The sequence below is a fragment of the Pantherophis guttatus genome, chromosome 6, assembly GCF_059756535.1.
Source record: "Pantherophis guttatus breed Tessera chromosome 6, ASM5975653v1, whole genome shotgun sequence".
Lineage (NCBI taxonomy): Eukaryota > Metazoa > Chordata > Lepidosauria > Squamata > Colubridae > Pantherophis > Pantherophis guttatus.
In genome coordinates, this window is record NC_142068.1 from 44,095,799 (window position 1) to 44,112,287 (window position 16,489).

The 16,489-nt window shown below is 36.2% G+C and overlaps 1 protein-coding gene across 7 annotated transcripts in view; it reads right to left on the reverse strand.

The window, feature by feature from the left end:
• The window catches only part of ARHGEF4 (Rho guanine nucleotide exchange factor 4), a 180,322-nt gene that overhangs the window by 16,610 nt on the left and 147,223 nt on the right, over positions 1-16,489 (reverse strand). For 2 of the 7 annotated variants that reach the window (XM_087872760.1, XM_034439792.3), the window contains exon 1: positions 7,746-8,250. The exons of 4 other annotated variants lie outside the window; for them this stretch is intronic. In XM_087872760.1, the coding sequence (XP_087728886.1) occupies positions 7,746-7,772 (27 nt within the window). In that variant the 5' untranslated portion in view covers positions 7,773-8,250. Of the gene's footprint in view, positions 1-7,582; positions 7,604-7,745; positions 8,251-16,489 lie in introns of those variants that run through there. One more of the 7 variants, XM_034439793.3, reaches the window with a different exon arrangement.

Consider the following 16,489-nt stretch of genomic DNA (forward strand, 5'->3'; position numbering starts at 1 on the left):
GCCGGAAACAGCCCGTTTGCCAACTTCTGGTGGGTCCAGAAGGCTCAAAAATCAGCTGACCATTGCATGAATGCGTACTGGAGCTGAGCTAGGGCAACGCTCGCATGCCCACTAATATGGCTCCGCCTGCCACCTGTGGCACGCGTGCCATAGGTTCGCCATCACGGATCTAGACTAAAGTCAGAAATCTGAGTTGTCGTCATATATTCTCTTTCCTGAGAAAAAAAATATTTGAAATTCATATATAATAGGTAAATAAAATTAATCCAAGGAGGATTTTCCCCTTAAAGAAGCTCATATCAATGCAACTCTGATGATGATTACACAGCCTTTCTAAGAATAGCATTTTCTATTTCATTGATCCACATTTGGGGATTCACTATAAAAAGCTCTCTCCCTCCCTCCCTCCCTCTCTCTCTCGTTGCACTTGTGTATCCATTCATGCCACAGAGTATTTCAAGAAAATAAAAAATAATCTCATAAACATATTACATGTTCCTATTGTTTACTACAGTAAAATTATTTCAATTTATTATTCTTAAAGCAGTTTGTTTATGTGTTCAATTTATATAGCCACCCATTTCACATATGTGACTCTGGTAAAAGCTTACACAATTAAAAAGCAAACACAAACAACTGTCAAAGCAAATGATATAAAACCATTAAAACAATTGAAAACTATAACCACAAATCGTGGATACTGCAATTAGACTCTTATACACAGTACAGCCTTTTTGAGAACTTTCCATTGGATCCCCAGGTCTGATTATAAAACCAAGTTTCCAGGGCCTTCCAGGAGGCCATTAAATTCAGAGCTGATCTCTTCTCAGGGGATCATGGTCCAAAGAAAGGGTACCAGCAGAAAAGTCTCTCCTTCTGGTTGCCACCAGATGAAACTTCCTAATGAAAATAGCTGCAATTTTTTATATATAAATCTCTTTGACAAAGTGACAAAAGTAGTAGACCACAACCTACTACTTAATAAGATAGAAAGATGTGGGTTAGACAGCATCATCACCAGATGATGGCTGACAAACGTAGCTGACTGACAAACCACACTCAACGTGTAGTCCTTAATGGAACTGCATCTACATGGAGGTAGGTATGCAATGGGGTACCCTAAGGCTCTATCTTAGGCCCAGTACTCTTAATATCTTCACAAGAGATTTAGACAAGCAGATAGAAGGGGAACTCATCAAATTTGCAGCTGACACCAAGTTGGCAGGAATAGCCAACACTCCAGAAGATAGGCTCAAAATACAAAAGGACATTGACAGACTAGAACACTGGGCCCTATCTAACAAAATGAAATTCAGTGGTGAGAAAAGTAAAGTTCTACATTTAGGCAAGAAAAACCAAAAGCACATGTAGAGAATAGGTGGTTCAAAAGTGGCTGCAAGAGAGATCCAGGAGTTCTAGTGAACAATAACTTAAATATGAGCCAGCAATGTGCTGAAGCTGCCAAAAAAGCCAACGCAGTCCTAGATTGCATTAACAGAGGGATAGAATCAAGATTACATGAAGTGCTAATACCACTTTATAATGCCTTGGTAAGGCCATACTTGGAACATTGTATCCAGTTTCGGTTGCCAGGATATAAAAAAGATATTGAGACTCTAGAAAAAGTGAAGAGAAGAGGAACAAAGATGATCAGGGCCTGGAGGCCAAAACATACAAAGAATGGTTGCAGGAATTGGGTATGCCTAGTTTAATGAAAAGAAGGACTAGGAGTAACATGATAACAATGTTCCAATATCTAGGTGGCTGCCACAAAGAAGAAAGGATCAACCTATTCTGCAAAGCACCTGAAGGCACGATAAGAAGTAATGGATAAAACTAATCAAGGAGAGAAGCAATATAGAACTAAGGAGAAATTTCCTGACAGTTAGAACAAATAATCAGTGGAATAACTTGCCTTCAGAAGTTGTGGGTGCTTCAATGCTGGGGTTTTTTAAAGAAGAGATTGGACAACTTTTTGTCTGCAGTGGTAAATAGGGCTTCCTGCTTGAACAGGAGGTTGGATTAGACCTCCCAAATCCCTTCCAACTGTTATTATCATATTTCTTTGAAAGTATAATTGTTTCCTGATGCAGGATCCCCACTGTAGCTCTATTTCACCTTACCCTTACTAACCTATCTTTGTTTCCTCAGGCTACCTTACAGGCTTCTCCACCCATTTTCCTCTTTGCAGGGTTACTTTCCCTCTTCCCAATGCATCAGTATATTCTTCCAGTTGTCTCACTGCTACTTTCAAGTCCCTTCAGATTAGCTTGAAATATTTCAAACTGATGCACTAGTTTTCACCCAACTTTCTTATTTTTTTAATGAAAGTCTTTGCTTCCCATGGCAGTTGGTTGTAGACCAGTTCTTTCCTTTGAAGTAGTTCTTGGGGGTGAGGGGAGATTATATTCACATATAGAATGGAATACACCACAGGTATTAAGGCTCTTCATCAGCAGAAAAGTCCCTGCAAATATTAAGCTGTTTCTCCCTAATAATATTCCCCATGCATTTTTCTTAGAGTTTGCAACAATCCAACCAGTATACAAGTAAATAATTCAGTAGGATTCATGTATAAAAGAAATGTCTTTATATACAGTAATATGAAGCATGATACATGTATACAATACCCATGCAGCAGAAGAGAGAACCAGAAATCACAGAATCCAGAAGCAACAGAAGCAATAATAATCCTTATATAGATACAGTTCAGTCAAGCTAAGCCACGCCCAGGCTCCGAGCCATGTCCCCTACTCACAACAGATTCTGTTTCTTAGTCACCAAACAGTTCCCATTGGCTGACTCAGCTCATAATTTCTTACATTCTGACAATTTTGATCCCCAAGCAGGTCATAAAGGCAAAGAAAGAGCTCCTGTTCACTCCTGGCTCTTGCTTACACTACCACAAAAACCTATTCCAGAACTAAGTTCTGAATATTTAGCTTCAAGCCATAGATTGGTCTGTTCTCTAGCAGCCTTAGGGCATCCATAGAAAATAGCTAACAATTTGTTAAAGCCACAGTTACATTTTGTGAAGATATCCAAGGAAACAGTCCTTTGTTTTTTTTATTTTTTGCAGAAAGATAACCTAGATTACTTTTTCTATTGCCAAGGTATCAATTAAATATATTTAGTAGCTAGTATTGTATGCTCAAAGATAAAACCAATTTCCTTGGCCCTTTCAGCTTTTTTTGCTATGTCCCCCTTGTTGCAACTTCAGGGGTCCTGAAATGTTTTATTTTCTTCTGATCTGTAATAAGACTTCACACTGAGCTCAGAAAGCACTTTAAATGACTCCCTATGTCTTAGCAGAGTCAAATTAATTTGTTTTTAAAAGACAAAGATTTTAAGGCAAGGAATCCTTCTTACATCTGCAGATGTAGGTGGTATTAGAAAATGAAGAAGAAAAATGATAGTGCCATTTGTCACAGGATTAGGATCAGGAAACCTGTCAGATTCCTCAAATCACATGGAAGATGATAAAACAATATGGCTCTTGGATATGATAGTTTATGTATTAGCACACAATCAAAATGGTGATACACCTGGAACCCAGAAAAATATAGAAACAAAACTACAGTTCTTTCCATTCCAAGATGGAAGGGTATTTATTCTAGATCTGGTGCAGTGTTGTGATTGAGCGGTAAAACGTGAAGATGTAAAGTCCCAATTTTAAGCACAACCATAAAAATTGCCACAAGCATGCCACAATTTCTCAGTGATATAACAACATTGATCTATCTTACAAGGATGTGTAATTGCCAAGAGCTACTATGTGTACCATTTAGAAAGACATGTACCTACCTATTTACTTATAGCCTGAAATGCTACATTATTGGAAAAGTTGTACCAAGTGATATTGATGAAGTCTGCTGCTAGATAAAACCAATGTACTTCTTGATTAAGAATCTTGTGCGTATTACTACTGCTGTTTATGGCCCTTGGAAGTATTGTATCATATGCTGTCAAGCCCCTTAGATCAGGGGTGTCAAGCTCACATCCTCAGGGTGGCATCACATGACGTATTGGGACTTTTTTCCCTTTCGCTAAACCAGGCAGGGGCGTGGCCAGCACATGACGCATCTGGCCCATGGGCCGTGAGTTTGACAGCCGTGCCTTAGATTCTTCCCAAGTGAATATTGAACTAAATCTGGCAACTATCATCCTTCATTTCTCCTACTTCCGTTATCTTCTCTACCATCACATTTTTTATTTGCAGATATTGCTAACATTCATTCTAGAAATTAATCATATTTATAGCATGCTGAAGAACCAGGTGTTGTACCAGAGCAAAAAAAAAGTTTACTCACTAAGTTGCCTGAGGTACTATATAAACAAACCATAGCTGCAGAATTGCAAATAACAGGAAAAGGGAGAAAGCCCATATAGAAAGCTAGTAAAAGTAATGATAAACACACTAAATCTCTTGTTTCTAAAGAAGCAGTGGGAATTCTAGATAAGAGACTAAGGAGATAAAAAACAAACAGATTTAATCCAGGTGAGATATAACTATTGTTCACTAGAGATTTTGGAAAATTTGGAACAACAATAGGCTTAAGTATAATTTCCTTAATTAATTGCTATTATTGAAATAAAGTGCTGATTGTAATTTAAATACTGATGCTCTAATTTATTGTTCTACACTATTTTGTTTGAGGTTTATGGGAGCCAGAAGCAAACATCTATTCACTAGAATCTCTCTCCTTACTCCAAGAGTCATTGCCATTGAAAGGCCTGTGAGTAGTTTTCTTAAAGAGAGAGGAAGGCAAATAGGCAGGCAATCACCAACCCAGAAACCTCTCTGTTGGATTTTTCCCTACATCCAATGTAGGGACCAATGTCACTGATTGTCCTCTGGCTAGGATTCTAGAAAGTTTTAGGGTTTTTTTTTAACCCACCATTTACATTATTTTTATCACTACTGATCATATTTAAAACCTGCCTCAATAGGATTTGAATCCTGAAAGTAGAATCGTAGTAGCTAATATAAAACAACAATAATAGAGATCAGCTGGTTGAAGAAGACTGTTTAAAATTGATTGCAGTAGATAAACGGATACGGAATAAGATACAACTGTACTCAAATGCTGGCCACAATTCTTCTTGTAAAAAGAAAAGGATTTGGACCATTTTCAGGCAGTGAATGCTATTGGTTTTTACAACTGTTATATTTAATTTAGACAACAAATTTACACATAGAGGAATTGTTATCCAAATAAGCTTGTATGACATTCAGATAAAGAGACATACCAACAAGATATAATTTTGGAGCCAAGATAATGTAATTTTTCCCCCTTTGAACTGCATCTCAAGCAATTCCCTTCTGTTATTCCAGAAAGGAAAGGAAATCCAAGCTGCCCCATTTCCAGCATTTGCTTTAGGTTTTATTTTTGATCCAACAACATACTTTCATATTTTTTCTGAATATACAGTAATTCTTCAACATTGCTACTTTAAAAATAGCCCCATGTAGAATACATTACCATTGTCTAGTTTAGAATAGAAATATAACATTTCTAGACGTTTGATACAAAGAAAAAAAAATCCCTGGATCTTTTTAGGGGAAAGAGAGATACTACTTTGTAGCTAGTAACTTTTACCTAATAGGTTGCAGAAGGTAACATCTCTTACTGAATCTTTAAAGTGGAACAAATCTGATTATCATTTTCATGGGAGCCCACTGGCCTAGGATATTGAGAAAGATTCTCAGAAGGCAATGGGAAACTCTTCTATACTATTGCCCAAAAACCCCACAACACAAATACAACATAAAACGTAACTCAAGGGAGATGGCTCTTTACTTTACTCTGTTATGTTAAGAAAATAAAATGATTGAAGATAGCTTGATGCATTCATACAAGCAATATATGGGTTGTTACAGGGATGAAATCCAGCAGGTTCTGACAGTTGTGGAGAACTGATAGTGGAAATTTTGAGTAGTTTGGAGAACTGGCAAATACCACCTCTTGCTGGCCCCAGAGTGGGGTGGGAATGGAGATTTTGCAATATCCTTCCTCCAGGAGTGGGGGGGGGAATGGCAATTTTGCAGTATCCTTTCTCTGGAGTGGGGTGGGAATGGAGATTTTGCAGTATTCTTTCCCTGCCATTATCATTTGTTGATATTTAAAACTGTTAAACCACTCTTCCAAACATGCTGCTCAAGAAAATAAATAATGAACCAAAGCCTATAATTTTGAGAGGCAACATCTTGCTCTCTATTTCACTGTTTCCAAGCCAGTTTCAGAAATTATGTAGTGTACATGGTGAAAACAAACTTTGAACCAAATAAAAACCAAGGTTTTTTTATTGTTTGTAATTTTTTTATCTTCACACAATGTTTAAAGAAACAGATAAATCAATAATTCTATAAGTTATCCTTGCTAGATATAAGATTCTATTTGCAATTAAACATTTTATGGAAAAATGCAATAATGATCTTAAGAATTTTCAAGCGCTTGTGTGCCTGGTTTGTCTTAATCAGTGAATATGGTTATCAATGGAAGCTGTCCAAAAAAGCATTCTGAAGCCTAATTACTCCTCAGGCCTTCATTTCTCAAATTTATCTGGCTTGTTCACACATACCAACACACACACAATTTTTCTGGATGCAAAAAAGAAAGGAATCTGACCACATCAAATGCTTCATAACTCTAACACTGTTTAGGACAGAGAAATTATAAAGAACAGACAGGAAATGGCATTTAGCATTGGATTTCAGTTCTTTTAGTCTCAGTGCTGAACTCGTAGAAGAAAACAGCAGTTTCAGTAGCAAATATGGGAACAAACAAGAAGATAGAAAGCCTTTTTTAGTGACTTTAGGCTAAGAAGGGGGTTGTTGAGTTCTGAAGGGTTGAAGAATTTACTCAAAGGCTTGAATTCAAATTTTCCATTTGACATCACTGCAGGATTAATTTGAACTTGAAGTAGTTGTTGAAGAATTAATGGCTTTTGTTGATATAGTCCAAATTCTCTTCCTCATTTTTCTCCTGTACACTTATATATCGTTGTCTGAATTTCTGAATGGAACTAAGCTGGCAATAAAAATATATCATTAATTTTTTTTAAAAAATGAATTTTCCCTATTATAAAAGGCTTGTTTCAGCTAACAAGGGGGGGGGGGCATACTTTTCTGTCCAAAGTTCCCAACAGTCATTTTGTCCATATCCTTCTACACACAAATGCTCTAAAATAATTAAGAGAATGGGATAATCACCAGTGAAGACATACATTCCACAGTGCAGTTGTCAATTGTAAACACAGATTCCTAGTGTACTCTAATGATCCATCATTAATCCATTACAGCTAATTGGGCATTGCTCATATTTCTGCACATATATTCTCAGAGGCCTGATAGTCTCAATTATAAAGCAATCCTGGTTCTAGCAGGTTTGAGGTTTTCTCACAGCAGTTGCAGACAAAGAGCCATTTTCTTGTGTAATAGTTCATCAATTAAGTGCTCCTTAACAAACCCATCGTCTGATAGAGCCAGCCTTTGGGACACTTTAAAGCCCACTCGCCAAAAAGAGGGAGCACCTCTGCATTCAGCAATGTAGGGATACATCCAGAAGTAATTGACACCTACTCAATGAACCATCTAGCCGCAGTCCTTTTTCCTTGCAAAAGGACAGGCAAGAGGAATAGGGTGAGCAGGGAGAAAGCACGCTGATGAATAACCGGAGACAGGCGCAGATAGACAGCTATGACAGAACAGATGCCAAACCAGAATCAGACAAGGAGGAGCTGACCTGCTGATCAATCTTGGAAACCCTCATATCCAACTACAGTCCTGCTTCTCAGTAAAATGCCAGAAGAAACATGAGCACCACGTTAATGATGATGAGAAAAAGCAGAATGACAAACACCACCACACGTTGAGTGTCCGGGTTCATATTGCACCGGAGGAAAGTGTGAAGAGCACCCCATTGGTGCCTGCTCTGATTAGATCCCTTCGCCATGCTGGCTCTAGAAAAACAGTATTTTAGCAGCTTAACAGCACTGTCTCTGGAAAGAAAGCCAAGGAAGGAGGGGTACAAACAATGGAGTCATTCTGCAGCTTTCAGAAAGCAAAACTTAATCAATTTCCTGCAACCATCATTATTATCAACTTTCAAGCATAATGCATGCACATGCTGGAACGGTGTTCTTCCCTTTCCAAGAAATTCTTATCTTTGTTTTATCTCAGCAAATCATCAGCTTTTCATTTTATCTTCCAGAAAAGAGCTGCCTCATTGCATTAGCTGAGTGAGCCTCTGTGTGCTGAAACTCAGCAGTGGGACTGGCTTCCCAAAGAGCTTGTCAGCTATTTGCTAAACACTGTAGCTAGGATACAGGCAATCCTTAGCAACTAGAGAAAGGATGGGCATGAGGCTTTCCAGGAGAGCTGCAGAAATGGATGTGATGAATCATCCTCACAATATATCTACATACACACGCACATTAGATATACATAAATTACGTAGATAGCTGGAAATATATTGCAGCTAAAACAATGAGAAGCCTTTGGTACCTTAACATGTAATTAATTAAATTTCTATACCACCCATCTCACTGATACAGCAACTCCGAGCAATTTACAATATAATAAAAAGTTTCAAAATGTTAAAAACAATTAAAATTAGTTAGAGCCAGTATTTCTGGGTGTGCTTCTTGTCTGGACTACATCACAAGGCTGACAGAAGATGAGACAGAATGCCATGTAATCATTTGGAAAGAATGGTTTTCTTAAGCTGCAATATAGTCTGCTAGGCTTTTCAATGTTCTTTGTCATGAATGTATCTGAATCTCTTAAGTATAACCCAAAGGTGGATTTCAGCAGGTTCTGACCAGTTCTGAAGAACCGGTATCGGAAATTTTGAGTAGTTCGGAGAACTGGTAGTAAAAATTCTGACTGGCCCCGCCCCCATCTATTCTCTGCCTCCCAAGTCCCAGCTGATTGGGAGGAAATGGGGATTTTGCAGTAACCTTTCCCTGGAGTGGGATGGGAATGGAGAGTTTACAGTATTCTTCCTCTGCCACACCCACCAAGCCATGCCCACCAAGCCATGCCACGCCCACCAAGTCACACCCACAGAACCGGTCGTAAAAATTTTTGAAACCCACCACTGGTATAACCTGAAGAGCATAGGATAGGGCAGGCTAAAAGCTCAACTTATGTCAGAAACTATTTATTACATTTTTATTTCCTGATCTCCTTCCAAAAGAACCTCAGGGCAATAAATAGAAAAAATAAAATTAAAAGCAGAATTCCAGTGAAACATAAATCAAAACACATTGCTAAAAAGATAGTTTTAACTAGCTGAATAGACAATTCAATTAAAATGTTAAAGACATGTCTAAATAAGAAAAAAAATGGTCTATTAGGACAAGGCTAACAAGAAGTAAATGGTCTACTTAAGCATGAAAGCCAGCTGAGTGATTTTAGGCCAGTCACTCGCTCTCAGCTCAATCCATTTTATGGGTTTTGTGGGGAAAATAGGAGGAGAAAGGAATAATACATATGTTCACTGTCTTGAGTTATTTATAAAAACAATAAAAGTGGGATAAACATAAATAAATATATCAACTAGCATCACTTCTTATAAAAGTGATAGTGAAAAGTACAGACATATATATGTATATATACATTTTAATTTTTAATTGCATAAAACAATGGATGCAAAATACACATTGTACACACACACACACACACACACACACAAACATTCACCTAAGTAATTACAAAAAGGCTACCAGAAACAGTTGATAAAACACAATCAGCTTCATCACTCTTCTAATCAACTTCAAAAAGCATTAGTTAAAACATTATGATATTATAACTAACTAATAAATCAACACAGCCATAGTCACGATAATACTAGAATCACAGAACCATGATCTTGGAGATCATTTTTTCAACTCCATGCCCAGCATAAAAATCCTTTGCCACAGTATATGTGATAGTTGGCCAACAAAGTGTACACTTCCGGATATAATTTGATTCATTGTTGAACAGCTGTTCACATTAAGCTTCATCATGTCCACCTGAAATCTATATCCTTGTGGTTTAAATCTTTGTTGTTGTTGTTGTTTCTGTAAGAATTCTGAACAATTCTGTCCCATAAATGACAGAACTTCAGATACCTAAAGGCAGATGTCTCATTGTTATCTTCTCCAGGCCATCTATACCCAAAGCTTCCAATTATTCCTCATTATTTTTCCTTCTAGGCTTCTTAGTATCTTGATTGTTCTTCTCTAGACACACTCTAGTTCTCCAATGTTCTTCCTAAAATGCTGTGCCCTGGATGCACATTGTAGAGAGGAAAAATTACTTATCTTACCTGATATTATATTTTTGCTGAAGCAGTGTAGAACTGCATTACTTTTTTAGAAACTGCATCACATTGGATTTTGCATTTGTTCCTGTTGGAATTCAATTTCAGATTATCAAGATCCTTATGAATCATACCATTGCCTAAGGAAGTTACTAATTTTCTATCCTTGTGTCATCAGCAAATTTGACAACTTTAATCCAAGCCTTATATATTGAATAGTATGGGGCATTAAAACACAATCCAGAACTGAAACATTCCACACTTTCAGATTCTCATGGAGTTATTGGCATATACTTACTGGGTGTAATTGTTTAATCAGTTCTTCTGATTTATGATATAATATTTCCCAATTTGCTCTACTAGAATCTCATGGGAATTTTGTCAAATGCTTTAAAAAAATCAGTGTACACTATGTCCACAGCATTTTTATGGTTTATTAAACCAATCACTCTGTCAAGAAAAGAATTCAATTTCATTTGGAATGTCTTGTCTTGAGAAATGCATACTAGCTACCAAATAATGCACTGCTTTCACAAACTGACTGTTTAACAATCTGTCCCAAAATTTTGCTTGATATTAAAACCAAACTAATTAATTGGCACTTATTCAGTTGCACAGAAACAACCTTTTCTCCTCTCTTCTCCTCTGACATTACATCCATCTCATGATTCTTCAAAGATCAAAGAAAGGATTTCCAAGATGACGTCTGCAGGCTTTCTCAAGTCTCTCAAATACAATTACGTTAGTTTTGAAGACAAACTCATTCATACAAGCTGCAGTAGGTGCTCCCTAACCATTTATTTACCTTGAATTGCCACTCCCTCTTTTGACAATTGTTTTGCTTAAGTTAATTTAAGCAAAAGTTGTTTTGAATAAAGTTCCTTTTGTAGAAGAAAAGGCAACGTAGGAATTGAAGAATTCTATCTTCTGCCAATCCTATCACATACTCTTAGCAGGACACCAACCTTTCCTTTTTTTTTTTACTCCTGATTCAGTAAAAAAATCATTTTTATATTTTTAGCTTTCCTTGAAAACCTATATTTCCTTATATGCTTTAGGATTTTTCCCCCTTTATTATAAGCTACTTGGTGGTATACATTTTCTTTTTAACTCTTAGCTAAGTTAAAAGTTCCCTTTGCAAACACAACAGTTTCCTGTTCTTTTTGGAAAGTGTGCCATGTACTTCCAGTATCATTTCTGAGAAATGGCCAATCCTCCTGTACTCTCATTAATCTGAGATTATCAGAGAGGCCCACCTAGTATTTCTCAAAGCTTGATGAAATTGATTCTCCTGGAAACTAATGTGCATGCTTAAATTTCTTTTAAATGGATACCTGCTCCTATCCATTTTAAAATGCTAAACACATGCCTGTTTATATTGACAAATACAATTTGTGATGCAGAGCTGAAAACCTTCTTTGTCATTTGGGGTATGGTCCACCAGCAAGTAAAACTTATTTAAGATATACAAGCTTTCAACAGGTATTTCATCGTTAGCAGTGGTGGGATTCAAACTTTTTTACTATCAGTTCTGTGGGTGTGGCTTGCTGGGCGTGGCATGGCTTGCTGGGCATGGCTTGCTGGGTGTGGCAGGGGAAGGATACTGTAAAATCTCCATTCCTTCCCCACTCCAGGGGAAGGTTACTGCAAAATCCCCATTTCCTCCTGATCAGCTGGGACTTGGAAGGCAGAGAATAGATGGGGGTGGGCCAGTCAGAGGTGGTATTTACTGGTTCTCCGAACTACTCAAAATTTCTGCTACTGGTTCTCCAAAACTGGTCAGAACCGGCTGAATACCACCTCTGATTGTCAGTAAAAAGTAAAACCCACTGAACTTCAGCAAGCCCTTTCTTTTAGTAAATAATCATAAGATCATGCTACAAGGGTCATGCTAGGATGGGTTCACTTTCTGTTTTAATCAAAGGTGAGAAAATTCGCAGAGACTTCCTACCTCTTCATAAAAGGAGTCATTTGTGAGAAATCAACCTTAAATGAGACACCAAGTGTTACCTTGTCAGAAAAGAAATGTTTGAAAGTTTATAGTGTGATAGAAAAGTCACTGGGTATGAATCAGACTCCAAATAATTACTTTTCTGAAATGTGTTGCAATGTCACTGAAATCCAAAAGCAGTTTATGCTGTACAGTATGTTAACAAAGAAAGGGGATATAAAACCTTTGGTCTTAGAGTTCTATCACCCCACCCCTGGCCATTGGCCTCCAAAGTCCCTCAAACAGTTTTTTTTTTTTTACTTTAATAGAAGAAATATTGGTTTATTATATTAATTTTAATAAAATTCATATTTGTCCTTTCAGTATTAGTGATAGGATGGATAATAATAAGATCAAGTCTATTTAGATTATATTAAAATACCACTCAACCTAAAATACCAGTACAGGGGTGAATTTATTTCATTTCAGGCATCTAGAGCTATGACAGCTTAAAAGAAAAAGAAAAACGTGAAGAGTTGAAAATGCTGCAATAAAGATAGAAAAAGCAAGCTGCAATTACATGACATTTGAAATTATTTATAGTGGATTTAAGAGCAAATAGGTCTTTATGAGATGCTCTTATTGGCAGGCTGCTGAGAGTGTTCAGTCTCTCATTTAGTTTTGCTCTGCAGGCGGGGAAAAGAGTAGAATAGAAATGAAGGGTTAGGGTTAGGGTTAGGGTTAACCCTAACTTTTCAGACTTGCCACACCAAGGCCTAAGGTACAATGTTGGTATGATGTTGCAAGAGTTTTTTTTTAAAAAAAACACAATAGCAAAGATTGGGATAATGTACTTGAACCATTTCCTAATTTTAAAAAAATACAACTACAAAGTTCATTGTTCAATGAAATGCCTGGATTTCATTTTTAGAAGAACATAGAGACAATTTAATTTAAACATTATTTTATTTACAATATAGGATAAAAATAAAATATGCCACACTGCATTGTAAATAGACCTTCCTTCTTCAGGCTCCACTGCAAAGTGCAATTTAAGGTTAGTCGTTCAATCAATTCCATTTTGAATTGAAGGTATTAGTCCATGCCTGATATAACCACTCTCTACATGCAATATACTTTTAGTAAACGCTATGTAATAGGATGGGTTGACTCATTACCTAAACATGGAGAAATTAACCGTGAAAATGGGATGAAGGTTGAGGAACGCTTAAGTGTCTGATCTCCCAAATGCTTCTCTTCCTTACTTTCCTCGTCATATTGAAGATTTTTTAAAAAACAAAATACCAAGACTTGTATGATACATTTATCATGTGCTGCTGGTAACTGAATGATAACTATAGAAGCAGGTCCCAGGTGAAAATATACAGTACTCACTTGTTCACTATTAAGATGACCTGTCAAAGTTGTTCTGTGGCCATTGGCAGGAAAGGGGATATTTATTATTTTATTGTGGTTTTAATGTGAATTGCTTTGAACCTTTGTTAAAATTATTATTATTCCTTAATAATGCATAATGAGAAACAAAAATGGTAGTCTCTACAATTTTTAAAATATACAATAATCAGGTCCAATGGTGAAAATCAGACTTCAGAGAAATAAATAAGATTTGTTTACTCTCTCTCTCTACCAGCAATACCAAAATTATATTATGTATTTCATTATCTTTGGAAGAAAAAAAATAAACATGATATCAGATAAATTCTACTGCAGCATTGTAGTCAAGAAATGGAAGGAAGCCAGTATCGCAAATTTTAGACATTTGATACTTATTACAGTAGAAACTATTCCATAGGCTAATTCATGGGTACATTAGACAATATGCAAGGTATAAGGATTAGTGTCCCTTTTCTCAAGCTTGGAAAGATTTTATTCAGTATGCTAAAAGTTCAAACTAAATTAAGAGACCTTTGTCAATAGCAATGATGAGGATTTTGCAGACCAAAAAAAATAATTATTTTGAGGTAAAGAGATGTCATAAATCAACATTTATTTTGGCTACAATATATTATTTCTAAGTTAATTGTGTGATGATTCTGAATACAATGCTTCTATTATAACCTGTTCATTGTTAATAGTGTGATTTTATATATGTATTATATATACAAATAATATATATTTACAAATAATTTATATATTACAAATAATATTATTTTAGTAGCTTAGCTTAATATTTTGGTATTATTTATTTGGGGAACCAATATGGTGTAGTGGTTAAAACATCAGGCTAGAAACCAGGAGACCAAGTTCTAGTCCCACCTTAGGCACAAAGTTAGCTGGATGACCTTGGCCAATCACTCTCTCTCAGCTCTAAGAAGGAGGCAATGGCAAACCACTTCCAAAAACCTTGCCAAAAAAACTGTAGACTAGTCCATGCAGCTGTCATGAGCAAAAAACAAAAACAAAAAACAAACCGAACTAGACTCAAAGTTGTCTGTTAATCTATGTGTGTCTATATTTCTTTAGCAATTTAGTAGGTTAGGTTTTCTCTAGAACGTACATCCTATTTTAGTTTATCTTAATTTGTATAATCTTATATTAAAAATTATTTTACCTTCTACACAACTTTGTAAGTTTTTTAAAATTTGAGTACAATTTAATAAAAAAAAAATTATGAGATATATAACCAGATAGCAAATGAGATTCTTCTGTGAAGTCAACATGCTTGTTGTCAACCTGGGGGATGTGTTTGTAGAAACTAACCTCATCACTGGACAATCTACATGAATATTAAAAAGCAAAATTCACTACTATTGGCAGCTGCTCCTGCTAGTTCTGCAAAATAATAAACACCCTTCATTAGAAGTAGAGCAGCAGTTAAGGTTTTATTTGTAGAAAATCCTTTGTTACAAATTAATTTTTGATCTTAAAATAACTGCATTTGTCTGAGTGATTATAAATAGTTTCACAGCATACTTTCAATATGCCAACTGTTCAGCCAAGGCCAGGTTTTCACGGTACAGCTGCCTTGGTAAGTTTATGCAAAAAGCAAGCATTGTCTTTGTATACCAAAGGTTTTTGAATGAATAGACAATGGAAGAAAGAAATAATTCTCCATTCTGTCACTAATTTTACTGAATCAGCTGGGCAGCTGCTTCTTCTTCTTCTTCTTTTAATTTACTTCCAAGCTGCTCAGAAGGACAAAATGATAAACTATGGGCTATAAATCAATTTTCCTGAAATACTTATGACTGTCAATATTTCAAAATGTCCGGTAAAAAACAATTACCTTATGTCTGATACTATCTCCTCACAAGAACTAACAATGCAAAAATTTGATTTCAGAAAGATAGGTCAGAAGATGTGCTGGCCCCACCTATTCAGAGAGACCTGGGAGGCAAAAAAGCAGAAAGTTTGCAAGCATTTGCTGGTAAATTGTCTCATGAAGAGCAGTTGCAGAATTGCATCTTACTTTCCTTACTGACACATCCCTCACTGCTAGGACAATGTCAGAACTCTTTCTGAATGTATTCTATCAAATAGAACTAGATGGCATGTTTTAGCCACTATTGGAAACCAAGCCAAAGGCTCAGGGTTTTTGGTTTTAGCACAATATATGCATTCAGCAGCCACTGTGATTTATAAACCATGGATTATGTTAGGACTAAATTTAAACCAGGTCACTATGGCTTGTTCAAAAAAAATACCATGACTTAGAGGACTCATAAATCTCCTGTTTATAAAATCAGAAAATCAGAGAAATATAGCTTGTGCTCATAAAATCTCTAGGTAATATCACAAGAATTTCTGTTATTTTCCTTTTATGTGAAGCAAGAATGACTTAATGCATCAGCATATAAGATTCCCAGGTCTTTTTCTGAAGGTACAAGTTAGATTCATTCTAAGGGACAGCTGAACACTTTAGCACCTATTTTGAAGTAAATCTTGCATCAGAAAATATCAAAATGTTTAGAACTCTTTACCATGCATCTACTGGATTACATCATACTCACTATAGACCAGTCAATTAATTCAAGCAGGCTATTAATTGGAGATGATCATGATGATCATGAAATAATCATTTTAAGTCAGCAAAATGCTAAGTTTAGTGATTGACTCATATTGTCTTAAAGACTGACTTTCCTCTGCTTGCAAATCCAGGAATAAGGTCATATACTGAGACTTTTTTTTCAAACTCCTCCCAGAGAGAAGAGTCAGATAGACTATAAAATGTCCTTTTATGAAAAGATATCTGTTACCTATTTTACATAGCAGCAATTTGTCTCCTAGT